Here is a 27,859-nt window from a genome sequence, read left to right as displayed (position 1 = left end):
ACAAACTATCTTATAGGAGCTCTTGTGTACTACCCGATTCCCGCACTAAGACAAGTTCTTCGAGGGGGAAATGGCGTGATCGTTGTGAAGCAGCAGCGACTGGCGAGTACAATTCTCTCGCGTATCTTCGTGGTGAATTCACAGCTCTTCGCAGTTGTATCGTGCGTGGCTCCATTGTATCAAATCAGTACGCATGCGACAGCAAGCACTAACTAGTGCGTCGTACGAGTTAAACTGAGAATATTCTTTGTACTCGTAATTTCGGAGAACATTATCCGGTTCGCATGGATAAAGCCAGTCGGAGGATATATCTGCCTCACCCGAGAATGTCCTCAGCGTTAGTATTGTAAACAAAGGACATTCTCCGCTTTCGTATGAATAAAAGTAGAGAAGTGTCTCACAAATGGAGAACGTCTGCAGTTTATTGAAGCGACCTCTATATCACACTTCGAGCTGAGAAAGTTCTGTTGTGGTTGTTACCTAGTATTTTTAATGAAAACGGCAGAATTTATGGTGCTCGAAAGGCAGAATAATTGGCCAAGTGCAAGTAACAGTCGCGCACTGAGGCTTCGGTGCAAACTTAATTAGGTATCCATATATAGTTCATCGATCCAAGGAATCTAGTAGCTCAATGATTGTTGCATGTTTCCGATGTTATTACTGGCAAGATATAGGTCCAGGGAATTACTAGACGAATCAAAATCTCTACAATAGTTTCACAGACTCACCACTGTTAAAAATATTCACAAAAAATTTTGCACTCGAACGTATTCGTACTTTTTATGCTGAGAAAGAAGGAGACAGTGGCACTGGAAAAGAGATGCAATAGTAACAAATACTGGAAGAGAGAAGACAGTGGTTGTGGTACAACAATGACGAAGGAGACAATGGCAATTTGAGAGAAAGAAAGGGACTTAGTGACAGAACAGTGCTAGGAAAAGAAGGAAGGAGACAGTGCCAGTGAGAGAGGAATAAAGAGAGGGAGAAAGTGGAAGTGGGTGAGAGCCAGTCTTTACGACAATGACGATGAAAAGAAAGAGAGTGACAATGTCAAGAAAGAGTATCATTGGAAAGGAATGGATCAGATAGTAGCAGTAAGAGAGAGCAAGAGGTGACAGTGACAGTGAGACGTAACTGTAATGGTAGGACAGAAAGAAGGAGACCGTGGCTGTGAAACAGGAGACAGTGACGGATAGACATAAAGAGAGAATGACAATATGTTAGGCTGAAAAAATGAGTGAGAGAACAGCTTATAGCGATGGAAGAGTTGTAATCCTATTACAGTAAGGGGATCTTGTGGGAGTGGGATGTGCGTTACACGCTAGAAAGAGCGCGAATATGTTCGCATGCCAAAATATTTGGGAAAATTTTTTATGGTGCTGAGGAAGGTAGAACGAGGCAGCTGGTATCCCACTTTTCAGTCAAAGTCTATTAAACAGGAGCATATTCGCTTTTTTTGTACTCGAATAGAAACATTTTTCTGCTGGTCCATCTTACTAAACATCTGTCCCTATCTTGGGGCAGGGAACCCAGTCCCAGTGGCAGGTAGCTTATCAAACGGCTTCCAGTGACATAAAAATTTTTATTTTCTTTGTTTCTGTAGGCACTAGCATTGGTTCCGAAAACAATGATTGTATGAAAGCTAAGTCGCTCTGTTCGTGCACAGCAGTCAGAAATCAGTAGAGGCAGGAGCCCAGGTAAATGCTGCGTTCCTTGACCTCCGGAAGGCATTCGATAAAGGTCCGAGCGTCACCTAGTGAGCAAAATGCGACAATACGGAATATTAGTTTCTAGTAAACAGAACACAGCATGTCACTCTGAAACGAGAGAAGTCTACAGACGTAAAAGTAACTCTGCGCGCGACATGGGGGAGTGTTATGCAGAGTGGGACGAATAAAAGTGGACTGGACGAGTGGTTACGATTGGACGTGAGTGTATGCACGTACCCACACCCCACGAGCGTACACCACGTGTATGCCCGCCATGTGGTTTACACGTGCTTCAGAGCGTAGTTCAGGTTGTGTCAGTGTGCGTGGAGCAGGCAAAGGGGACGAGGGCACTCACAGTGGAGCAGTGGGTATTCGTGTGGAAAGCTGCGTGACAACAAAGTAGTGCAAACGGTGTCGTCAGTTGTTCGCTGAGAAGTGTAATGTGTCCGAGTGACAACAAAGAGTACTATGTGGGGCTTAGTCCAAAATGGCGTCAGAGAGGATTCGTTTTGAACAAGTCAAAAAACATTCTGAGATGCGCCCGCACACCAGAAAATGTGTCTTAGGTTCCCAAGAAAATGCTTCAGAGACCTACCAAATCAATCTGGTACCTGTCGCTAGATACGACATATCACTTCGATCTTGCAGACGGATATTCCACCTGGACCTGTTCTCCGGATAACGTTTACTTTTCCCGCCCTGTAGAACCACCATTTTTCACAATACGTATGTAAATAACCTAATAGATAATGTCGAAAGTTCCTTATGGTTTTTCGCGGATGATGCTGTTGTATACAGATAATTCGCGACGCTAAAAAAATTGTAGTGAAGTGCTGGAAGGCCTGGAGAGGATCGACGCTTTGTGCAGAGAGTGGCACCTGTCTTTCAACATGAACAAATCTAAAATTTTACGAAAACATGGGCAGAAAGACCGTTTACTGTATGGTTGGTTCAAATGGCTCTGAGCACTATGGGACTTAACATCTGAGGTCATCAGTCCACTAGAACTTAGAACTACTTAAACCTAACTAACCTAAGGACACCACACATATCCATGCCCGAGGCAGGATTCGAACCTGCGACCGTAGCAGTCGCGCGGTTCCAGACTGAAGCGCCCAGAACCGCTCGGCCACACCGGGCGGCGTTTACTGTATGGTTACACAACTGCAGAAGAATCACTGGAAGTTGTTGCTTCCATAAAATACCTAGCAGCAGGTGTACGGAAAGTTTTGATGTGGAGCGCCCACGTAAAACTAATCACGAATAATGCAAAGGTCAGACTTAGTACACTGGAAGAAACCTCAGAAAATGCAGTCCTTCAACAGAAAATGTAGCTTAAAAAACACTCGTTCGACCAATACTTGAATATCGCTCGTTATTGATCTGTACCAGATAGGGCTGATAGATGAAAGAGAGAAGATCCAAAGAAGAGCAGCGCGTTTAGTTGAGATGCTCAGGCAACTCCTGTCGCAGACTTTCTGCATCACGGTATCGTATGTTGTTTAGTTTCCGAGTGAGTACGTTCCTAGAACAGTCAGCTAGTATATTGCTTTCTCTTACGTCCATCACGCGTAAATACCACGAAGATAAAATCGGAGAGAAATTCGAGCCCACACAGAGGCATAACAGTAGCCGTTCTTCCTGCGAACCATACGCGAATGGAACAGAGAAAGGTGGGAGTGACACTGGTACACAAAGTAACCTCCACCACACACCGTAAGGTGGCTTGCGAATTATAGATGTAGATGCACATGTGGATTTCATATAAATAGTGGCCGAATTTTTAAATCTAAAATGTTGTCATAATGTACTGATTTAAGAGGCTATAATCCTAGGTAAAAAGTTGAACACAGTAAGATCATTATTACAGTTACAAACCGTGTATACGTCTTGAGGCAGCGTAACTCACAGCGCGCAAAATATCCAGACTATATTCATCCAGTAGTTATGGATGAGAACATTTAAGGACGTTCAACAAATTTCACACATTATTTCAAACATTTTCCCGCTGAAAACCCACACATCATTTGGTACGTGTTCGCTGTTCAAGTTCAGGACGAGGCATAGCCTTTTGATTTATTACTTATTTACTACTGCTTGAACTCGCTACACATTTTCCAGGCAATATTCACGTAAACAACTGAATGTACCTCAAAATTGTAGACGTCAGGAGACGTGATGTCACAAACACTGAGATGCATGAAAAATTAGTTGTTACTTAAAGGGGAGGGCAATTTATCGAGACGATACTCACTGAGTTTTGGTTTTTACTTTTCATTAGTGTGTGGGTGAATAATTCAGAGCTAATAAAACTAACATACACTGACGGGGAAAACATCGCAACACCAAGAAGAAGTTGTACGACATAAACGAAAGTTGGTAGGCGTGTTTTTACATCTAAAGGAAGATGTCTATTCAAATTGCGCACCAGTCCAGGAAAAGTGGCACTAGTAGCGCCACTATGAAGTCACGAATCAGGTTTTTTTTTACAATACAAGCTGTCACGCTGTAACAGTAATGGGCATTAACTATCTTTGAGACTGGACGCGATGAGTTGATGTCAGTCAAGAATGCCTTTAAGGCGACAAAGATGCCAATTTCAAACGAAATCGTGTAATAGGACTACGAGAAGCTGGATGTTCCTTCTGCGATATCGCAGAAAGACTTGGCATGATTGTACATGACTGCTAGCTGCTTAGGTCACGAGAATGTACGACCGCAAGAAGACCGGGCTCCGGACGACCACATGGCACCATCGAGAGGGGAGACATCCTGTTCGGAGTAAGGCCTTGGCGCATCGTACTGGAAATGCAGCTGCATTCTGAGCAGCAGTTGGCACCATAGCGACACAGCGAACTCTTACAAATCGGCTATTTCAAGAACAGCTCCGAGCCAGATGCCCCGTAGCGTGCGTTCTACTGACTCCAAAGTCAGGTTGAGGGGCAGAGTGGAGGCCTGTTGTGTTTTCCGATGTCACCCCGTTCTGTCAGTGGTGGCCTTGTGTTGGTTAGAAGGAGGCCAATTGAGGGCCTGCAACCGTCCAGTCTGCATTCTAGACACACTGGCTCTACACCTGGAGTTATGGTCTGGGATTCAATTTCGTATGACAACAGGATCAATCTCGTGGCTACCCAACTCACCCCGACAATCTTTGTACGTAAGTCTAGTGATTCGATCTGTTCTGCTGCCATTCATGAATAGCAAGGGAAGTTTCCCAATAGGATAACACTCGCCTACATACAGCTGTCCTTACCTAACATGCTCCACAGAGTGTCGACATGTTTCCTTGCCCTGCTCGATCTCCAGATGTGTCTCCATTCGAGCGCATATTGGACATGATCGGATGACAACTCCAGCATCATCCACAACCAGCATTCACCGACTCTGCGTTGATAGACCAAGTGCAACAGGCATGGAACTACATCCCACAAACTGACATCTGGCACCTCTATAACACCATGCACACACACGTTTCCATCTTGCATGCAACATTCTGGCAGTTACACCGACGTCTATCATTTGCAATGGCTTGTCTCGCGCTTACATTTAACTGTTACCTTGCAAAGTTAATCTCTTAAATATGTTACCTAGACAAATGTATAGTATTCCCGAAGCTTCATTACTCTACATTAATTGTTTTTTGGTGTTGTGATTTTTTCCGTCAATGTAATTATGGTTTTGAGTCTTAAAGTTTTTACATGCTTAGCGTTAGTTATTTGACACATTAACTACTTTGTAGAGTTTAAAGCTATTTTGTACATTCATCTTTAAAGGATCGAGGGGGGAGTTACCGGTTTACTACTATTAATAATAATAAATGTCGTGTGACTAGGGCCTCCCGTCGAGTAGACGTTTCGCCTGGTGCAAGTCTTTCGATTTGACGCCTCTTCGGCGTCTAGCACGTCGATGGGGATGAAATGATGATGTTTAGGACAACGCAACACCCAGTCCCTAAGCGGAGAAAATCTCCGACCCAGCCGGGAATCGAACCCGGGCCCTTAGGATTGACATTCTGTCACGCTGACCACTCAGCTACCGGGGTCGGACACTAGTTTACTACTGAAACGCACAAGAAAATGACGCTGCAAGCTCGCGATAATAAATCTCTCGCGTGCATCGAGCCTTAAAAACACAGCACTTGCTCTGAAAACTCACCCAAACAGGAGCGTGGTCCCAATCCGAAAGGTGTGAACGCTTGCATCGAGGTGCGATCCTTGTTGTCTGGTGAGAATCGTTCAGGGTCAAAGACATCCGGCTCTGGGAAGTAGCGAGGGTCGCGGTGCAGGCCGAAGATGGAGACGACCACTGTGGTGCCTGGCTGCAACGTCACGGAGCGGCCGGTAGCTGTCGTCAGTGGGTAGGCCGCCGTGCACGTCTTCTCCAGGTGCCCTCCAGGAGGGAACAGCCGCAGCGTCTCTGCACATGCGCGGGCATGGGTCTTTCTGTGACCTCACACTCAGTGGTTCCCGAGCTTCACAGAGCACATTTCAAATTAGAGGTAATGACAGAAAGTGCGGGCGGAGGGGGGGAGGGGATGATATCTCAGGGAACTTCGTGAAGCTTCCATTCGTGTTCAGCTGGCATTCGCTAGAGTTCGTTCGCGTTCGATCGGCATTCGCTAGTGCTCGTTCGTGTTCCCCTGGCTGTCGGTCTTTTAGCGAACAATCAAAGGAGCTTTACGTGCTCTCCACTTCAGCCCTAGCAGTGCAGAAAGATTTCGTCTGCTCACATGTCTACTTCTATAGTTAACATGAATTGCTGCTTGAGTGATGTACTGGTGTGAAGAGAACGTAATGTTACCGATAGAAGACAATACAGCAGATAGACAAAAATATCGAATCGGCACATATTAGCCAAGCTTGCAGGTTCCCTGTTGTATTTGACCAACCGTCCAATGTCCTCAATACGTTACAAGTACCAGCCGTGGTCAGAACAGTGTTCTGTGTAGTAGTGAGTCGGAACTAAGTGACTTAGAACGTGGAATAATTGTTGATGCTTGCATGGTGGCTGCTTCCGTAACCAAGGCAGCTGAAGCTTTTGAGTTCGAGTGGCACCATATCGAATTTTGTTCCATATACAGGGAAAACGGAAAAACATCCGCTAAGTCACAAAGCAGAGGAGAGTTACGTGTTCAGTAACTGTGTCAGGTGGTACTTGAAGAGGATTGTCACGAAAAATAAAAGAGCTACAGGTGTAAAAGTCTCTGCAGAAGTCAATGTCGCGTTAGCCATTCTATCGCACCAAAACAGTACGAAGTGAGCTCCATAAGCTGCGAACTGCAGGGCGAGCTGAAATTCCGAACTACTTATTAGTCGTGGAAGTGTCCGTAATAGTAAAACGTGCTATCGAAGCCATAAAACCTAGACTATGCAGCAAAGGAAGAAAGCCATTTGCTCGGTTGAGTATTCTTCCACATTGTTTCCAATCTCTGTCCGAGTTTGCGTCCGAAGAATGAAACATGGAGAGGGTTAGATGATGATTTGGGCAGTCATATTACGGTATTATATGAGCCTCATGGTTGATCTACAAGTTCGCATTACTGCCAACGATTATTTGACACGTCTATCTGTTGGTACAGTGCTGAGTTGCAAGACGATAGGGCCCCTGTTCACGTAGCTCGCATCGTTCAGGACTGGATTTGTGAGCACGAGGATAGATTTTCTCATCTACCCTGGCCGTCACAGTCACAAGACCTGTAAATTATTGAGAATTTGTGGTTCGCTTTGGAGAGAAGTGTGGTTGATCGCTGTCCACTTTCATGATCGTTTCCTGTACTTCCCACTACTGTTCAAGAAGCTTGGTATAAAATGCCCTTGAGAATCATACAACTCCAGTATTTGTCCTCTCCGAGACGAATGGAAGCTGTTTTGAATGCCAACGTGTTACACATGGTAATACGTTTTTGGTGTTTCCATATTTTTGGCCACTCCCTGCACTTATAATAGGTGCTTCAGGGATACATGAGATCAAGAGCAGAAACGTCGAAGGGAAAGGTATATGAAAGAACATGTACTATCATGCTGATTAAAATTAAAACTGTACGAACAGACAATCACCCGCATCGCTTGCTTAGGTTAGGTTAGGTTAGATTCTTGATGACAAATAAAAATGATTTGCATAGGATCAAGATATGAAACAAACAATCGCTTGGTTTTATTATGGAAGTTAATTTGTAGTGAGTTGCGTACTAACTTGAAGGCTTCACCTGACTCTTACCTGCGCAGTCTCCATCACGGGTTAGGAATATCTTCCGTATATGTTGTATTAAGTAACGTGCCAGTGATTTTTATGCTGTGTTCAACTATCGTAGGAAATCGGAAAAACATGACAATGAAAGCTGATTTAGCCAAAAGAGATAAAAAATATAAATCAGGCTATTTGTTTGTTATACCAAACTACAGTTACGCAATTTTTGTGTCAGAATTTTTCATAAATGATTTATAGGTGTAAGTCATACAATTACCCGCCAGGTTAGCCGAGGGCGCCAATGCGGTGCTTCCTGGACCCAGGTAGGCGCGATGGCCCCAGATCGAATCCGCCCGGCGGATTAACGATAGCCGGTGTGCAGGCCAGCCTTGATGTGGTTTTTAGGCGGTTTTCCACATGCCAGTAGGTGAATACTGGGGTGATCCCATGTCCCGCCTCAGTTACACGACTCGCAGACATTTGAAAACATTTGCACTATTCCATAGGTTACACTAGACACAGACAGCTGGGGTACACTACTTCTGTCCCGGGGGCAGGGGGGGGGGGAGGTGTATGGGGTGGCGACAAGGCCATCTGTCCACCCTCTGACACTAACATCATCACATCCATAGTAACAAGGCCGATCCCGCGTTGAACTGGGTCAAAGGCTCAAGTAAAAGATGATGATGATGAGGTGTAAGATATGGAAATCAAAGAATTTGCAGTAGGAGAGATGAGTTTCACAGTATGTGCTCATAGTTCTTAAGGTATGCATTTGAGAGTCATGTTTACTCTTTTCTCTTCGATTGATAGTTCCTGAAATATCACTGAATATTGATAGTTCCTCTTGGGATACTTTGTATACCACCTTTTGTGTGAAATGTGAAATTGTAAGGGGGCGGGGGGGGGGGGGGGAGAAATGTAGGAATTGTGGATCTATTGCCAATACAAATTAAAGTTTCGACAACATTTGCATCGCTAATGAAAAGAACTTTTTGTAAAGAACGATATTTAAATCATTGTGGAGACGTCCTGTAATTGAGAAATCTCTCTTTAAAGTGGGTTATCAACTAGAATAATCGCAAAATTTCAAATGAGGATTACTACATATCACCATCACTGGCTATATTCATATCGAAAGAGGAAGGAGAAATTCAGCCACAGTCACAGTGAGAACGTTTTTTCTCAGTATGCTTCTAAGTGAACCACTGCTTTTATGACCGGAAGATGGCTAACGACAGTCGAAAGTGGAAATATACTTTTGAAACTTTATATGATTTTGCGAGGTGGCAAACCGATATAAAAGAATGAAAGCAGTTCATGATTGTAGATACAAAGGTAAAAGAAACTGTGTCGTTCAAGCCTCAGAAAGCTTGTCAAGTTTCTCGACAAATATGTGATTGTGCAGCAGATTTTGAGGGGATGATGTTGGCTAGTGGGGGGGGGGGGGGGGGGGAGAAGATTTGTTAACAAGCACCAGTCGTTTTCAATAGATTGCTGGTCGTCCTTTCAGACATTTGCTATGATTGAAGTTTTTAGTATAACGTTAGACTTTATGTTAATAGCAACTAAATATTCGTTTCCAACTATTAGTTCCTTACTTCATGGTAACTAATTCGGAATCCTCTACGGTTTGTATACTTTTGACTCTCTAGGTTCGGGCTGCCCTGTATCATAAAGCTACATGTACTTTGCGAAGACAGAGGTGGTATGCGTAGAAGCAGGTAAGGCAGGCGCTGACCTGAGATGACCATGTCCAGATAAGTGGCCTCTTGGATGACGTCGTAGCCGAGCTGCCCTCCATGTTTGCTGAGAGCTTCCTGCAGCTCCTGCCGCAGCCGCTGCTGCACGTCTGGGTGGAGCGCCAACTCGTACAGCACGAACGACATGGCCGTGGAGCTGGTGTGCACGCCGTCCGTCATGAAAGTCGTTACTTGCGCCGCTATGTCCAGATCCGTGAAGACTGCAATGACAGGACATCGTGAGCTACGTGATACATTAGTTTTCCAACAGACGAAGTATGAAACGGCCGAATGAAGTCAACGCCTGCTTTGATCTGAAATTTCTTTATGTGTACGGGGTGTTTGAAATTTATGGGGTAAAACGACACAGTTGAAAGTTCAAGACACTAGGAGCAAATCTGACTTCGTAAACATGGTAAACGAACGGTCTACGAAGTAATCGCTAATTTGTGGCCATCGGTCTTCATTCTATGTAAATACTGTCCTAGTCAGGAAAATACCGATGGGTTAAAAGAGTAACTGCGTGCTTCGGTAGAAATACTGTTGCTACTAATGAACGTGTAAGGCAGTTCTACTCGTAGTTTAGTATATTACAGATACATGTTGCAGTCTAGCACCTGTTACGGAAGGCGATAAGCGACACTTGAGGCTGTGTCAGTCTTGCAGCTGCATGCAATACCGCATCCGGATGGAGTTCCGAATTATTTCGAATACTTTTCTATTTCCAGACAAACGTTTGCAGGCGTCTAGTCTAATATTTCGTGGTGTTCTTTCATAGTCGCAGCAAAATTTGCCGTCTTTCTGTCAGGTTATATGACACACCTTGAAGCTGCTCGAATGGAGTATCCTTAAGTAATCCTGGACCATGAGGCAGCTGCGCTTCTGCCGAAATATACAGTAAGTTTTTCACATCTCTACGATGTAGTTAGGAAGAGCTCAAAGGTAACTGTATGAAGATGGTATCTGTTCTTTCGGACATGTCTAAAAGAACCGATATCATTGGTGACGATGCAACTCTCTTTGAATGAAATGATAATTAAATCAAGAGCCTAAGCTGTCGACAGCCGTTAATATACATCAACGGGGACAGTTGAAAATGTGTGCCCCGAACGGGGCTCGAACTCGGGATGTCCTGATTACATGGCAGACGCTCTATCTATATGAGCCACCGAGGGCCGAGAGGATAGTGCGACTACAGGAATTCATCCCTTGCACCCACATTCCCAACTTAAATGCCCACACACTACATTCGTGGTGCCCCTGCCCATTACACCCACTACTCACGGCAGACAATCTTACCGAGTCCCGTGCTGGATACACACGCATTGCCCGAACTCTTACGGGACTCGATAAGATTGTCTGCCGTGAGTAATGGGTGCAATGGGCAGGGGCACCACGAATGTAGTGTGTGGCCGTTAAGTTGGGACTGTCGGTCTCATGGGGAGCGTGCAAGGGATAAATCTCTGCAGTCGCACTATCCTCTATGCCCTCGGTGGCTCAGATAGCTAGATCGTCTGCCATGTAAGCAGGACATCCCGAGTTCGAGTCCCGGTCGGGGCACATATTTTCAACTGGCCCCGTTGATATATATCAACGCCTGTCGACAGCTTAGGCTCTTGATTTAATTATCATTTCATTGAAAGGTAACCTATTTGCCGTGTCGAGCTTCAAGAAGTTTTGGCCATGAACGCGAATGAAATTGTGAATTTGATAAATGTACTCAGCCTCTGTAGTATCAATACAGTCATATTCTCTGTCTGTTCTTGAGACCACACTTGTTTGTCAGAGAGGTTACTTCTTTTGAAGAGAGTAGCAAAGTCGTGTGTGTAAGACTGGCTGTGTACTCGGTTTGAAAAGGATGGAAGCTGGTCTCCCGTGTAGTGGAAGCAGCATTATTTAAGAATGATTTTGTACTAATATATTTTGGGTAAAGAAAACGAGGTTATAGCAGTAGAAGAATGTTAAAAGGGGAAATTTCAAGGTAATATTTGTAACTGTGTAATTTCGACCGTTGGAACATTGCATACGGCTGCAGAAATATTATAATGCAGTATATCGTTTTATATAATTTTGTCTTATAATTGAAACAAGTGTCAAGGAATGTAATCGTGTACAGAATAATTATTAAGAAATATTTTGTTAACTTCTCTAGTTGCGAGAACCTTATGACAATGTTTATAGCTGTTCTGGTTTAATGAAGCATAGTTTAACTTGGAGTCTTGTTCTCGTTTATCAGTCGTTAAATTTTGTTTCTCATTTTTTCTTTCTTTACCTTTATGAATGTGTTCTGTAAGCTCGCATTACACATCGCGAGTTGTGTGTTCCAGAATCAATTTTATAGAGAGTGATAAGATACCGTCTTGCATTGCACATCGCAAGTACGGTAAATGAAATTCGATTTTTGATAGTTTCATCATTATCTTAACAGTAACAGGATGCAGAATACACGAGCGTTCCGTGCGCACAGGTAAGCCAACAAATTGAACCATCATAAAAATTCATGTCCATTGTAAGGTACAATAATTGTTGGAGTGTATTTGTAAAAGTATCATTTCAGAGGTTTTAAGCCAGTTAAAGATTTCAGAAATATGGTATCTTGTGAGTTTTCAAGCAGTTTTATCCGAAAGACAGGTGCTTTAAATGTTATGTTCATTTGCTGTGTAATTAATTGAACAGTTCTGGTAGAGTCATTGTTTGCAAGATCACAGATAAAGATTAACAATATTTAGGAACAACATTTTAATCTGAGTCACTTGTTTTGCAGTCAGATAGCGTACGTAAATTTCGTCGAAAACGAATTGCTCTCTAACGTACAAGTTGTCTGATGTACTGGCTAGTCTGGATTTCCCATTGTGTAGCATGAGCATCACATATGTGCCGTCAAAATTTAATTTTAACACAGTTTTGTCGTCCGGCACTGAGATTTACGTATTTCGATATCAAAATAAGTTTCATGCCAATTTTTCAAATACCAACGAGAAACTTGTAAACACGACTTAAGAAGTTTTACAGTAAACTTTCAGAGTTTATAAACAACGTAGTCAGTTGTCTCACAAATGGTTTCTCTGTGGGCCTGTGTCTGTTTGACCATTAATATTTACTCACCCTGTAGGTGCGATTCGTCAGTTTAGCTCTTTACATGATTCTCAAGTCAACACAGCACACTATCTGATAAAACGTACGCGGAGACCCTCATGTAAAACGGAATTGACGACTAGATGTCACTAGAAGCACACCCGCCAGTAGAAAAGGAGTCGGGGAGTATCGTGTTGTCAACAGAGAAGCAGTAACAGCAGAATGGCTCAGACAGGAAGCCCAGTCACTTCGGACGCGGCCTGGTCACCAGATGTCACCTGAGTATCAAATCCATCAGGGACATTTCAACCCTTCCAAAGCTGCCAAGTCTCCTGATGGTGTGACTGTGAGGAGGAAACGTGAAGGAACAACCACACCTAAACATAGACCGAGTTGGCCTCATGTACTGATACAAACGGTTTATTCAGCGTTGTGAAGGGTGACTGTAAGAAACTCACATGAATCAGCGAAAGAAACCTCCTGTGAGTTCCAAACTGCTTCCGGTAGGCTAACTAACATGTTGAATGCGCGTATAGAGTTAAAAAGAGTGGGATGCAATGGCCGAGCAGCACCTCGTCAGTCACATATTTTTGTATTCAGTACTAAGTGACGCTTGAGGTGGTGTAAAGAGCGAATCCACTGACAGAAAATGACTAAGAACGAATGATTTAGAAAAATGAATCAGGCTCCATCCTGGGGCAATCCGACGGAAGGGTTTGTGTTTGCTGAATGCCTGGAGAACGTTACCTGCCATCATGTGTAGTGCCAGCAATAAAGTACGGAACAGATTGTCTTACGGGTTTGGGGTGTTTTACGCGGTAAGGTTGTAGTCATCTTATTGCCCATAAGAAAAAAGTTAATTCGGAAGGACATGAAAATATTTAGTAGCATCACGTGCTGCATGTAGTACAGGGCCAGTATCAGCATGTTTGTATCAGCATGACAATGCACCCTTTCACATAGCAGCATCTGTAAGGCAATGGATTGTGGACAATAATATTCCTGAAATGGGCCCCCTGCCAAGAGTCCCGACCTAAACACAATGGAACACATTTGGGATGAGTTACGTGGATTTCGTTCAGACCCCAGTGTACAACACCATTAGCTTTAATGGTTTCGGCTCTCGAGAAAGAATGGGCTTTTGTTTCTCCACAGACATTCAGCCTCCTCACTGAAAATGTCCTCAGCAGAGGTTAAGGCGAAACGTAGACACATGCAAATGGAAATGCCGTGTGACTAGGGCCTCCCGTCGGGTAGACCGTTCGCCTGGTGCAAGTCTTTCGAGTTGACGCCACTTCGGCGACTTGCGTGTGGATGGGGATGAAATGATGATGATAAGGACAACACAACACCCAGTACCTGAGCCGAGAAAATCTCCAACCCACCTGGGAATCGAACCCGCGCATTTAGGTATGACATTTCTCCGCGCTGACCACACAGCTACCAGGGGCGGACCGTAGACACATCCTGTGTTGTGATGCACGGGTCGCTCGCCCGGCAGACCTGCAACCCTTGTCATAGCTGTGGCATGCGAGCTGCCTAACCTGAAAGGCGTCATAACAAGAGACGACAGAACTTCATTCATGCTGACTAGGCCAGCAGGCAGCAGCTGTATGCCGCTAACGGTCGTCGGTCCTGCGACCTGTTTGCTTCCGTGGCCCACGTGGTCGTGAACAATTCCTCTTGTATCTCTATGAAGCCTGGGTACTAAGGGTGCAGCAATTCTACTTCAGGCCAGTCTCTCGTTGAGCCCTCGGACGGTTGCACCAGCATTTCTTCGATTAGAGTCTCTTTTGGAATCTTCGCTATGCTTGACGCCATAGCGCTCGCCAGCCACTGCTGACCGAGGAAGCCGCTAATGTCAGTCGCCTTTGTCACCAGGACTTGGCTTAGGCAATGGGAACGAGCAGGATTTTGGGATCAGACGTCAGTTTCAACTTCGTACATTGTTCTTCTAACAACTGAAGTTTACGTTGCATCTTGCCCTGCGAGCAAGTGAGTATCAAACTTCAACTTTCCATCATTAAAGGCTTCAGTCATATGTTAATTCAGTGTTAGTCACGAACTTTCTCAAACTATTCTAGTGATTAACTTTTCTCCAAAGAGGAGCTTTTGGTTGATGCATTTGTTAATAAAACTGGTTTACATTGTTTGTCTGAGCTGTGTTCCAGTTTCACAAGACTTAATATATATAATGTTAACGAATTGTATTTATTAATGCTATATGCAATATATGAAATAATAATTTGTGCAATGTTCATTTGAGATTTACCTTAAGTTGTAAAATGGCCAATTGCACATATAAGTGAAGAAACTTGCAGCACACAGTGGAAAACGGATTGATCTAAACGTTTCATCTACGCAGCGGGATTATGAGTACGATAATGTTCAGACATCTGAAGTGATAAATGTTCTGATACGCAGTATGGTTTTTAAAAGTACAATCAAATTGCAAGGGAGCGATTGTTGAGAAGATAAATAAGTAATAAGATCCAATGAAGTTTGGAGCTACGTAGTTCCTGTACCAAGGGCACACCAACCGACATCCTGTAAATTATCTTCCAATGGGACGACACGCTGTTTTCTTGCCAGAGGACGTTACTGTTTCCCTAGATTGCTACGGCTTCGATCTGCTGTCTCTTTGTTATTACTGATTGACCGACTCAGATTAAAGTGTAGTTGACGATGACCTAGATTTCAAATTGGGAACTAATCAAATATGATCGTTGCACCTTAATACGATATTAAACTACGTAAAAACCGAAAATGAAAGGAATCGAAGAGTCTGACGCGTGGTATTACAAAATAATACTGAAAATTAAGTCTACTATAAGATAAGACGTATGCACGTCCCTTGCAGATCTGACGAAGGAAGGAAGATGTAGAAAATACTATCTAGAAGAAAGGAAAGGATGATAGGACATGTGTTAGGTTCAAATGGCTCTATGGGACTTAACTTCTGAGTTCACCAGTCCCCTAGAACTTAGAACTACTTAAACCTAACTAACCTAAGGACATCACACACATCCATGCTCGAGGCAGGATTCAAACTTGCGACCGTAGCGGTCTCGCGGTTCCAGACTGTAGCGCCTAGAACTGTTCGGCCACACAGGCCGGCCATGTGTTAGGGAGTCAGAGACTAGCTTTCCTGATACAATACCGAGCCGTTGGGGGGAAAAAAAGCTGTAGAGGTTCAAATGGTTCAAATGGCTCTGAGCACTATGGGACGTAACATCTGTGGTCATCAGTCCCCTAGAACTTAGAACTACTTAAACCTAACCTACCTAAGGACATCACACACATCCATGCCCGAGACAGGATTCGAACCTGCGACCGTAGCAGTCTCGCGGTTCCGGACTGCGCGCCTAGAACCGCTAGACCACCGCGGCAAAGCTGTAGAGGAAGACAGAGCTTGGAGTGTATCCAAAAAATAATTGAGGGTATTTGGTGCAAGTGATACTCTGTGACGAAGAAATTGGCACAGGAGAGAAAGTCGCGGGAAATTGCATCAAACCATTCATAAGACCGATTATCTATTGACAAGGGACAGATGGTTATTCGGCTTCAGTGTGACATTAACAAGTAGACCCCCACCCTCCTCTCCTACTGTTTTCGCGTTTCAGGAGATAGGCGAGTTTGTGGAAGTGGATGACCATCAAAATCAGCTACATCTAATTACAACGTATGTTGTGGATCATGTAGGTTCAACACCTGTGCCATTCATAGTCATACGGCCCAGCATTATTTGGTGAATCCAACGATCATGTGGAACTTCGTCCATTCAAAGTGTTACTATCTGTATCACAACGTGTAAGGGATCATTGCTGACACGCTTTTCTCTGTAGGAACATTTCTGATGTTGATTTTTTTATCATGCAGCCAGCATCCTGGGACTCCTGCCATACGCTACATTCACAGATGATACACATTGAAGACAGACAGTTTCATCAACTTCTACATCACTGATTCGCGCCCGCACAGAATTCCTCTCTCTGTTATGTCTGCCATAATCCAGCAGTATCAGTTGACCCTATTGAGAGAGCGCTAACTATTTTCTAACTTCTGCTGGGAATAATCGTTCGTCATTGAACTGCCGCTGCATTTTCCAGTGGACTGATGCTACACATGAATGTACGTCAATAATTAATCCGTAAACGTGATGTACGTGATACAGGTACTAACAGTTTTAATGGAGGATGTTCCACATGGTCACTTGGCTTCTCCAGTAATGTTAGGCCATATGCCTAACAGTAACTCAGGCGTTCATCACACATGATCCTCCATATTCAGTGTACATAAACGTCGTATCTGATATCATTCACTTTCACTCTTGCTGGAACAAGCTACTAGGAATTTGTTATGGAGGGCAACATTCCTCCTACATGACAGTGCTAAGTCCAACTCTACATTATTGTAAAAAACGACCTCGACAACACCTTAAGAGGTGGATGGATTACTAGAGGCCGGCCGGTGTGGCCGTGTGGTTCTAGGCGCTTCAGTCTGGAACCGCGTGACCGCTACGGTCGCAGGTTCGAATCCTGCCTCGGGCATGGATGTGTGTGATGTTCTTAGGTTAGTTAGGTTTAAGTAGTTCTAAGTTCTAGGGAACTGATGACCACAGATGTTAAGTCCCATAGTGCTCAGAGCCATTTGAACCATTTGATTACTAGAGGCAGTCTGGTTGTTAGTAACATTCAACCGAATCCAAACACCATTTTTAGACGCTAGAACAAGAATGCACATTATCCATTGTGCGTTTGGGCGCAAACTGGTGCATTTGTAGGTTCACGGTTGAGATGTTGTCCCGTGTGCTGGACGCCTCAAGGTCCATCGGCGCATCTTGGAACACCTGCTCTTGATTACAAGGTATCGTGCCGTCCACTAATGTATTTTATGAATAAAGTAACTTCCAGCGTGAAAACCACGCGTTTCTGGACGTATGCTCAACAGATCCTACTATCCTGTCAGAGATCTCCTAACGTTGATATCCATTTTCCAAAATAACGAAGTATATTAGAACTGAAATGAGTACAAAACTAGTTGGCTGAAAGCCTGACTTCTGCTGTCCAACAGGTTGTGGACCATGTAGCACATGTAGCAGAGATACACTCCAAATCGGAGGCTTAACGTATGTGACCAACTCAATATCACTTATATGCAACATGAAGTGTTTCCTAGGGAACGTTTACATCTTAGTATCTCAGTGTTGTTGTACTGTATTCTGGAACGTAGTAGACTGTAAGATTTACACTCACAGGTTTTGTCGGCGAGCACCTGCCCCGCGCCGTCCAGGTATCCCTTGGTCTTGAGCTCGACCAGCATCTGCAGGTAGTCGTTGCGGTAGACACCGTCATGTTGGCGGCGAGCCACCGTCTGGCCCACGACGCTGCGTAGGAAATTGTCCACCTCCTCCGGCATCAACCTGTCACAAAAACCCTACCGTAATTTTTCTTATACAGAGATTGTTGCATAACAGAAAACTTTTTAAAGGACATCACTGTCGCCTTTGATAGTTAAAATTATTTATTTATGGTATGTACCATCCCAATTTCGGCCTTCAGGCATTTTCGACTGAAAAACAACGCAAATTTCGTGCTTGAGCAGATTTTTAAAAGTGTCTTGAAAGGAGTTTTTGTTTTGTGTGTTTCACTTGAAAACAGCTAAACTGCAATACCAGTTTCTATAAATAAAAAATTAAATAGTCAAAAATTACGATGATCTCTTAAAATCCTGCTGCAGCGCTAGAGGTCCTAGATTAGTAGATTAATCTATTTCTTACTGGTTCAGCAAAGAAAAAATTAATTAAAGGTCGGGCAATTTGAAGTAGAACAGGACGTTGTAGGCAAAGGAAAAGCACAAGCTAAAAAGCCATTGATGGCACACACAATATATCAGATTATTTGTGCAAAATATAGTACACGAATGCAAAGATTGGGAACAAAGCACACCAAAATTTGAAAAGATTTTGGACAATGACAGTTTCATTTTTAGAAAATGTACTGTGACAACCGCTGTCAGACTCTTTTTACAATATACATCTTGTATGTAAACTCTCTAGCATAACTAGAAGATATTATACCGCAGTTCACTACACGGCATAAAGATTTATTTAATGTTTCTACAAAAATGTATCCTGTTTCGTTACACTGTCATTACATAAAACACAGTAAATGTAGTTCAATCTTTTCCCGCTTCTTGTTGTTTTTAAGCCATTGATGATCACCTGAGAAAATCCTGAAACGTACTGGCTTACTACTTGTTTCAAATTTTGAAATAAATTTTAAAACCTAGTACAGCTATCATCTACTGCTAAAAATCGTAAAGGAAGGTTGTCTTAAGGCGACATGGCTTTTCGAAATATGGTGTCGTTAAATTGATGGGACCGCAAAACATGAGTAAGGTTCAAAATTTTATATGGATATTCATGTAGGTTTTTTTTAAATGTCCGAACAGGCCTTGGAAAATCCAAAGCTACAGACCGGCCGCCGTGTCATCCTCAGGCCACAGGCGTCACTGGATGCGGATATGGAGGGGAACGTGGTCAGCACACCGCTCTCCCGGCCGTATGTCAGTTTACGAGACCGGAGCCACTACTTCTCAATCAAGTACCTCCTCAGTTTGCCTCACAAGGGCTGAGTGCACCCCACTTGCCAACAGCGCTCGGCAGACCTGATGGTCACCGATCGAAGTGCTAGCCCAGCCCGACAGCGCTTAACTTCGGAGATCTGACGGGAACCGATGTTACCACTGCGGCATGGTCGTTGCCTTTTTTTACATGTAGAGCTCTCTAATTTTTTGAGATTGACATATTTCGTGGTCCTGGACAGTTAAGAATGGATAGCAAAACAGAGAGAGAACATAGGCTGTCTCCAGTATTGTTTAAATGTGTTCTGGAAAAAATGGTGAGAGAATTAGAGGACGAATCCAACGTAAACAAGAGTTTTTTGTGTTCGAAGAGAGAATGCAGACTGACTATCCTTCTCAGTGACCTGGAAACAACAAAGGAAAAAACTAAATAACTTCAAAGTTAAGCAAAAGTGAATGGACTGCGAATTTCGTAGCGACCCATTGAGTTTATTATAAACACTGAAAATGCCCCACACACTTTAGATCTTAGAGAAAGGAAAGTCTATAGAATAAAAATATTCATTTATCTAGGAGAACTGATATAAGATCACAAATCGGATAAGGCTCCAAATAAAAAGCGTGAGAGGAAAATGAAAATCGTTTATAATCTACCTAAGGACCAATATAACAAGAAACAATTGTAGTATGGGTCTAAATTACATCATCTTGATACAATTGTCAAAACTGAGTCCTTGGTCGCAGCAGAAAATTAATACACAGTCGTAGAGAGACGTCTGTATGTCGTCAGGAGAACAGTGAAAAAATACTCCAAGATCCTCATATCCAACGATGAAAGTCAGCGAGAAGAAAGCTAACGAACAAATATATAACAGGAAGCCCCTTGATTTATGTTCACTCATTAAGAATTAGTCGAAGCCTAACTGACGAATATAATTTTCGTGCTCTTCAAGCAAAGGTAAATGGAGCTGAAATGGCTTTGGAGAGTGACTAAGGCGAAGAAGTAAATTTAGACAACAGGTCAGCTAGTTCAGCTGGTTTTTTTTTTCATGATTTGAGTGAAGAGCAGGTAAAGAAGAAAAGATCCTACACGAGAAGAGGAGAAGAAAGGCAGTAAAAGGTGTAGATAGCAATGGTGAAAAACTATGAAACCACTGGCACAAAGAGGGTCCGAACGAAACGTGAATTAATTAAAGATAATTTGATGTAGGGGAAAAAGCATAGTAGATGAAGAAAAAGAAGAAGAAGAAATATCTTACGTAGAAACCAAGACTGAAAAGTTGGCTAGAGTAAGGTGGTGGTGGTGGTGGTTAGTGTTTAACGTCCCGTCGACAACGAGGTCATTAGAGACGGAGCGCAAGCTCGGGTTAGGGAAGGATTGGGAAGGAAATCGGCCGTGCCCTTTCAAAGGAACCATCCCGGCATTTGCCTGAAACGATTTAGGGAAATCACGGAAAACCTAAATCAGGATGGCCGGAGACGGGATTGAACCGTCGTCCTCCCGAATGCGAGTCCAGTGTGCTAACCACTGCGCCACCTCGCTCGGTCGTTGGCTAGAGTAAGGAGGATATTGTAGCGCGATAGGCGAAGGTGAAGAATGATTTTTGCAACGACAAAGAACTCTAAAAACAGAAGTTATTGCCACTTAACGAAGGAAGAACTAGGAGTGAGGTCTTTATTGCAGCGATGCACGAGAATAAAATGTCTACTGTGGAAAATAGGGAGAAAAAGAAACTGGAACAGCCTGAAATATTGTTTTGCAGAAGAGTGCTAAAAATTAAACGGGCTGGTGAAGTACAAAATGAGGAGGTATTTGAAACTTGAGCAATGAACGTTGACAACTCTTAACAAGTTATCAGAAGCAGAAATTGGTTAGCATCTGCAATAGCTTCCAAGAATTGTTAATTTGGCAATAAAAGGAGCAATAAATAGGAAAAAGAAAGATACAGAAGAGACAATAAATAAGAAGTAGTTTGTGAGAATCGAGAACGCTGGATGTAATATGTACATACTGATGGAAAGATTAACAGAAGAAGGAAAACGACTGTATCAAAGCAGTCTACAGACTGATAACTTTAAACACCTTTCGATAGAACAATACCTGTCAACTTCATGAACAAAGGAACAATCCCGCAACGAATGGCTCATAGAAACACTCCTCCGGTCGATTCTTGAGTACTGCGCACTAGTCTGGGAAAGGATTAGTTGCGAATGTAGAACATATTCAAAAAATGGGAGCCTTTCGACAAGTGTTCAATTAGCAAGTGTCATGGAAATGCCCATCAAATTTCGTTGGCAATTGTTGTAAGAGAAGCTGTGAGATTATATGCAAATTCGGTCGCTTGTTTGCGGCTGGTTTACATGCGCTTTAGCAAGTTAGAGGCCATTAAGCTGTGTGCGTTGCCATGTGGTCAGCTGTGGAATCCAGTAAGCCGAAAAGTCCACCTCTCGGTAACTGCCCTGTGCCAGCTGCAGGCTACCGACAATACAGTTGAGCTACATGTTCCCAACGGGCTACGTTATAACAATATACTCTTCACATCGATGAGACCAATTCATTACGCCTTTTAATTTGCTTGTACGACCAGTATTGTGGAAATCATCCATACGACTCGTGAAATTACACAAAAATGTTTACAACATACTTGTGTACAAATGCGTACAGCTACAAACATTATATAACAGCTACAGGCAGCAGACATTTGCTTTAGTGGCTAATAGAAGTCACATATTTGTACCATGGCTACTTTCGCCTTCAAAGCCATTTTAATCAATATGGAATCAATCATTAAGCCATAACATGCATATTATGATAGCAGATCTGTAACGATCTACTTCAGCCCTCTCCTCGCGTTTCCAAATAGCGTGTACAGGTTATTACCACTAATAAAATTAATGATTAAATAATAGGTCAATAATGAAATGCCTGTTATTAAATTTGTTTCCTCTCACAATAAATTTGATGACATAAGTGGATGTAGCTTAAAGAGACGCTAACGTTATTTTTAATTGCTATTTGTAGTGGTTGGTTATAATTAAAGTGCAGCTACTCACATAAATCCAGTTACGGCTGTAGTTATCGTATGACAGCGGAACTTGATAAATATTCTAATGCGCTAATGCGGAACCGATTTACGCTGGAAAAAATTTCTTCCAATTGTTGCCACCTTGTGCAAAGCTGGCGCTGTGAATGGAAGAAAGACGTAAAAAATGTTCCACATGTAGTGGATAGAGAATGGGACGAGGCAGTAAAAGTCAAACAAGTGAGAAAGGGATGATGTGATTTTATTATTAACCGCCGCTTATACAGTTTGTTCAATATGAGCACGGGAGGCGTCGACTAAATACTGCACCCGTAAAACGACCTGATCAACAGCTCTGTATTTTCAACTGGTGGCCAGAACTTGAACTATTTTTTTCCAGCGTAAATCTGTTCGAAATTAACATCTCTGACAAGTTTCGCTGCCATATGATAATTACAGCCAACACTGGACTTCCGTGGGTAGCTGGGTACCTGCACTTTAATTATAACAATCCAGTATTTTTATGCTTGTCGCGATGACGCGTGATTTAGGATTTTTTGAGATCTTTAGGTATTGTGTACTGTATGCACCTTTGATGGTCAGACAGCGACAAGCGCCGTAGGGGTAACTTCTGAAGTATAGTAGATACATGTTTCGCTTGTTAAATGTAAATGGTGTCCCATTATGGAAGTATTTTCACGTGTTTTGACCTTTACCATATTTGTCGCTGGTTTCAGGGTTGGAAAAAGTGGCACGAATATTGTACTTGAAATATTCTCGATACTTCGGGACTTGACTTTGATTTGATTATTTGGCCGCCGGACTTACAACTGTTTAGCAGAATTTCACTAGGTTTATTTCTTTTTTTTTTTTTTTAAGTGAAGACGCATTGGGGTTATCGTGTGAATTAAGGGCATAGAGTATTCACGTGTTGCGAAATATTATAATTTGTTGCATACTAATTCAATTCCGGGAATTCTGACTGGTCCGTCCACATTCGAGAGTGAGTGACGGACAGTGGTGGGTTTGTGCATCACTGGGTGAAAGGCAAAATAGAGAACGCGCTGCATGGCTGGCTCTTTACGCCTTAGCAACAGGTACGAAGTGCTACCCACTGTTAATACTTCTGAGAGGGCAAAGGAGGCCTCTCCTGTTGAGCCAGCAGCCGATTTCTGTTGTCTGGACAAGTGCGGAAGGTGGGTATGCTAGTCATTGAGAGGTCCAAAGTTAGGCAGGTAATAGAGCGCCTCAGGGAAATATCTTGTAGGGCAGGAAAGAATTCCATGTGCAGTCGGTACGTTTGCCGAGGGCGCTCGTCTGTAACTAGAGGAGGCCCTGCCTGTGGCTATCGAGCACACTGCGTGCGACTGCCTGCAAATAGTGTCACATGTCGCCAGGAATGACGCCTACCGCTTGGATTCCGAGGCAATACTCGGCTCCTTTCGGCAGGTAGCTGATTTTGTGAAGGCACCTAGCAGGGTGCAGCTAGCTGGGTGCAGCATCGAATCCAGGTTGATCGCGGTCCTCCAGTTTGGAACGGAGTCGAAGGTTCAACCAGAGGATCAGACGACTCTGCGACTGTGGCAGAGCCGGCCGCGGTGGCCGTGCGGTTCTGGCGCTGCAGTCCGGAACCGCGGGGCTGCTACGGTCGCAGGTTCGAATCCTGCCTCGGGCATGGGTGTGTGTGATGTCCTTAGGTTAGTTAGGTTTAAGTAGTTCTAAGTTCTAGGGGACTTATGACCTAAGATGTTGAGTCCCATAGTGCTCAGAGCCATTTTTTTTGACTGTGTCAGATGTGAATTTCTCGCCTCCGCTATCTGGTGGAGACCTGTAGGATTTCCCTTAATAGATCACGAGCATAAGACACTCAGGAAGCGGTTAGCAGGGTAGTGGTGTAAGTCTGGCGTGCACTCAGGAGCTTTTTAGGTTAGACGAAATGCTTGCCACAATCGATGTTACATCAGCCACAATGTTCTCAGAGAAAGCACGTCCTCGCGGATCAGATGTAGAAAATGTCAATATGATGCTGGTAAACTGCAGGAGTATCCAAGGAAAGGCTGCTGAACTAGTATCTCTTATTGAAGGTTATAATGCACGGATGGCATCAGGGACAGAAAACTGGTTGAAGCCGGGCGTGACTAGCAACGAAATCCAAAGTTCTGATTAGAGTATTTACCGTAAGGTGCCGACGCAAGTACTGCAGTAGAGAACCTAATAATATCTAGCGAGGTTATCACTGATTTTGTATTGTGAATTAATCTTGGTGAAGGTAAATAAATGTCGTGTGACTAGGGCCTCACGCCAGGTAGACCGTTCGCCTGGTACAAGTCTTTCGATTTGACACCACTTCGGAGACTTGCGCGTCGATGTGGATGAAATGATGAGGATTACGAAAACACAACACCCAGTCCCTGAGCGGAGAAAATCTCCGACCCAGCTGGGAATCGAAACCGGGCTCTTAGGATTGACATTCTGTTGCGCTAACCACACAGCTACCGGGGGCGAACTTATTGAAAGTATACATCCAAGGTCGGTCAAAAATGGCAACTGAATATTTTGTATATCGCCTGGTTCAAGAGCTGTAGTGCTACAGCGCTTCAGAGAAAACTTGCAGAATATCGTTGGTAATTTTCCTGATAATTCCGTTTTTATAGAGGATGGCTTCCACTCGTCAGGAATAGATTGGGAGAGTCATGTTGTCAAAACTGATGCCAGAGAAAGGGATTCATGTGACATTATACTGAATACATTGTCTGAAAATTACTTCGAGCTGACAGTTAGAGAACCAACTCCAGAAGGTAACGTCTTAGACCTCCTAACCACAAACAGACCTGAACTTATCGAATCATTTAACACAGAGGAAAGTATCAGTGATCATAAGGTTGTGATAGTAACTATGACGACGGTTATCACTAGAAATGTTACAAAAGGTAGGAAGATATTTCTGATTTTCTAGTGTGATAAGATACAAATTGCAGAGTTTCTGAGTTGTCAGCATCAAATACAAGGTGTTTCAGAAGTGATGGTCAATATTCAGGGATATGACAGGAATGATAATTATAAACAAAAAAGTCAAGTAAACGTGGGTTCTCAAACGCATACCTTAAGAGCTATGAGCAATTCTTGATCTTCGATACTGTGTGATGAATCTCTTCTACTGCAAGCAATTTGATTTCTATATTTTGGAAAGTGGTAGTATGGACCAAAACAAGAAGAAAATGTCCAGTAAACATGTACTCTAAAATGCATACCTTAAAAAGATATGAGCACTTGTTCATTAGAAAAGTTGTGTTTCAATGTAGTGAAGATGAACAAGTTCTCATAGTTCTTAAAATATGCATTTTAGACCACATGTTTACCGGACATTTTTTCCTTGTTTTGGTCAATACTACCGCATTTCAAAATACGGAAAGCAAAGAGCTTGCAATAGAAGAGATTCATTTCAAAGTATCGAAGATCAAGAATTATTCATAGTTCTTAAGGTATGCGTTTTAGAGCTCATGCTCTCTTGACTTTTTTGTTTCGAATGATCATTCCTGTCATATCCATGAATATTGACCATCCCTTCTGAAACACCCTGTATTCTGTGATGGGGACGAAGATGTGGAGGACAAACGGAAAAAATTCAAAAGCATCGTTTAATATTCCCAAGACAAGTATGTTCCCAGCGATGTTTTAAGGGTTCGGAAAGACCCACGTTGGTTTAATAGTCGTGTTGGAAAACTGTTACATAAACAAGAGAAGTAAAAACCTGGCAGACAAACAAAAGCAGAACGAAGCGAAAATGGACTAAGGAGATCAGTGAGAGAAGCGTTCAAAAACTATGAAGGTAAAATTTTGTCACCCGACCTGATTAAAAACCCTAAGAGGTTTTGGTCTTAAGTAACATCAGAAAACGGGTTGAAATTATATATTCCGCCATTCAGTGACGATACAGGAGCCGAAATGTAAGGTAACGGAGAGAAAACCGCAATACTAAATTCGGTCTTCCGAAATTGTTTAAATTCGGAAAATCGTAAATGGATGTGTTGGTGAGTGCGTGTGTATGTCTCATATCTTCTTCAAAACCACTGGACCGATTTCAGTCAAACTTGATACACAAATCGTTACTGTCAGTAATAATCGCGATGGGGGTAATAACCACGCACCTATCACAATTCTGGAGATATAACGCCATAAATAATTAAATGCGTGGAAAACTGCCGTATCATGCATGACTTTTAAATTTATTACTTCTGTTCTACTATTTCTACTCGCAATACATTTCACAGGCAGTATGCACATATGCCGCTAAATGCACCTACAATTTTGTATCATGGTGCCACAAGTGCGTCAGGAGATATGACATCATAAACATTGAGATGCGTGAAACAGTGCTGCATTGTGCGGGACGTTTGCTTCTTTGCTACACTCTATTCGCAACATATTTCACAGGTAGTATCCATGTATGTTGCTGAATGTTCAAATGGCTCTGAGCACTACGGGACTTGACATCTGTGGTCATCAGTCCCCTAGAACTTAGAACTACTTAAACCTAACTAACCCAAGGACATCACACACATCCATGCCCGAGGCAGGATTCGAACCTGCGACCGTAGCGATCACGTGGTTCCAGACTGAAGCGCCTAGAACCGCACGGCCACACCGGCCGGCCGCTGAATGCACCAACACAAATCATGTCGTAAACACTGAATTAAATAAACATGAGAGATAATTTGTATATTTCATACTATGTTTCTTAATCTGGATTCTGTACTTATATATTTTTAAACTATACACATTTATTTGTGAGACTGTTTCAAAGATGTTTTCACGAATACATGGAAATGAAATTTTTTCGGTATTACACTACAAACACAGTTAATCTTTCAAAACAATGGCTCTGAGCACTATGGGACTTAACATCTATGGTCATCAGTCCCCTAGAGCTTAGAACTACTTAAACCTAACTAACCTAAGGACAGCACACAACACCCAGCCATCACGAGGCAGAGAAAATCCCTGACCCCGCCGGGAATCGAACCCGGGAACCCGGGCGTGGGAAGCGAGAACGCTACCGCACGACCACGAGATGCGGGCTCAGTTAATCTTTCGTTTTCGTTTTTGTCAGCCAGTATAATATACCAGTAATGCAATACAATATAATTCATGAAAACTTTAAAAAGTGCTGCAACACATTTAGTAAAAGGTATTGAGCGAATAGAAAGTGTAAAAGATAAAATATTTCGGGCACACTATTCAAGAAAAAAGAGCAGAAAAACCTAATTTCGGGGAAAGGATACACTAGATGGAAAATACGTATGGTATAACTAAGAACACCTACAGTAAAAAGTACTTAATTAAAAAACACAAAACACGACAATAGCGAAACCAGACTGCCTGAATGCTAGTGAATGTCTAGTATTAAATTGTAAGCTTAATAACTAGAAACATTAAAAATAAGAATTATACAAAAATGTTTCGTCTTTAACTACTGTTATAAAAGTCTTATTAAGACCAGACGCGCTTCGCTTTATTTTAAAGTATCTTCAGTGATCAC

General features: G+C 42.9%; 1 protein-coding gene across 1 annotated transcript in view; it reads right to left on the bottom strand.

The window, feature by feature from the left end:
- The window catches only part of LOC126199354 (probable cytochrome P450 6a20), a 152,357-nt gene that overhangs the window by 18,154 nt on the left and 106,344 nt on the right, over positions 1 to 27,859 (bottom strand). Inside the window, exons 6-8 of the mRNA XM_049936215.1 lie at positions 17,968 to 18,134; positions 9,637 to 9,858; positions 5,865 to 6,125 (exon numbers count right to left, since the gene is read on the bottom strand). Of these exons, the coding sequence (XP_049792172.1) occupies positions 5,865 to 6,125; positions 9,637 to 9,858; positions 17,968 to 18,134 (650 nt within the window). The remainder of the gene's footprint in view (positions 1 to 5,864; positions 6,126 to 9,636; positions 9,859 to 17,967; positions 18,135 to 27,859) is intronic.

Source organism: Schistocerca nitens, chromosome 8 (genome assembly GCF_023898315.1).
Source record: "Schistocerca nitens isolate TAMUIC-IGC-003100 chromosome 8, iqSchNite1.1, whole genome shotgun sequence".
NCBI classification, from domain to species: Eukaryota; Metazoa; Arthropoda; class Insecta; order Orthoptera; family Acrididae; genus Schistocerca; species Schistocerca nitens.
The sequence above is the reverse complement of the archived record's forward strand: the minus strand, read 5'-3'. Positions and strand labels throughout refer to the sequence as shown.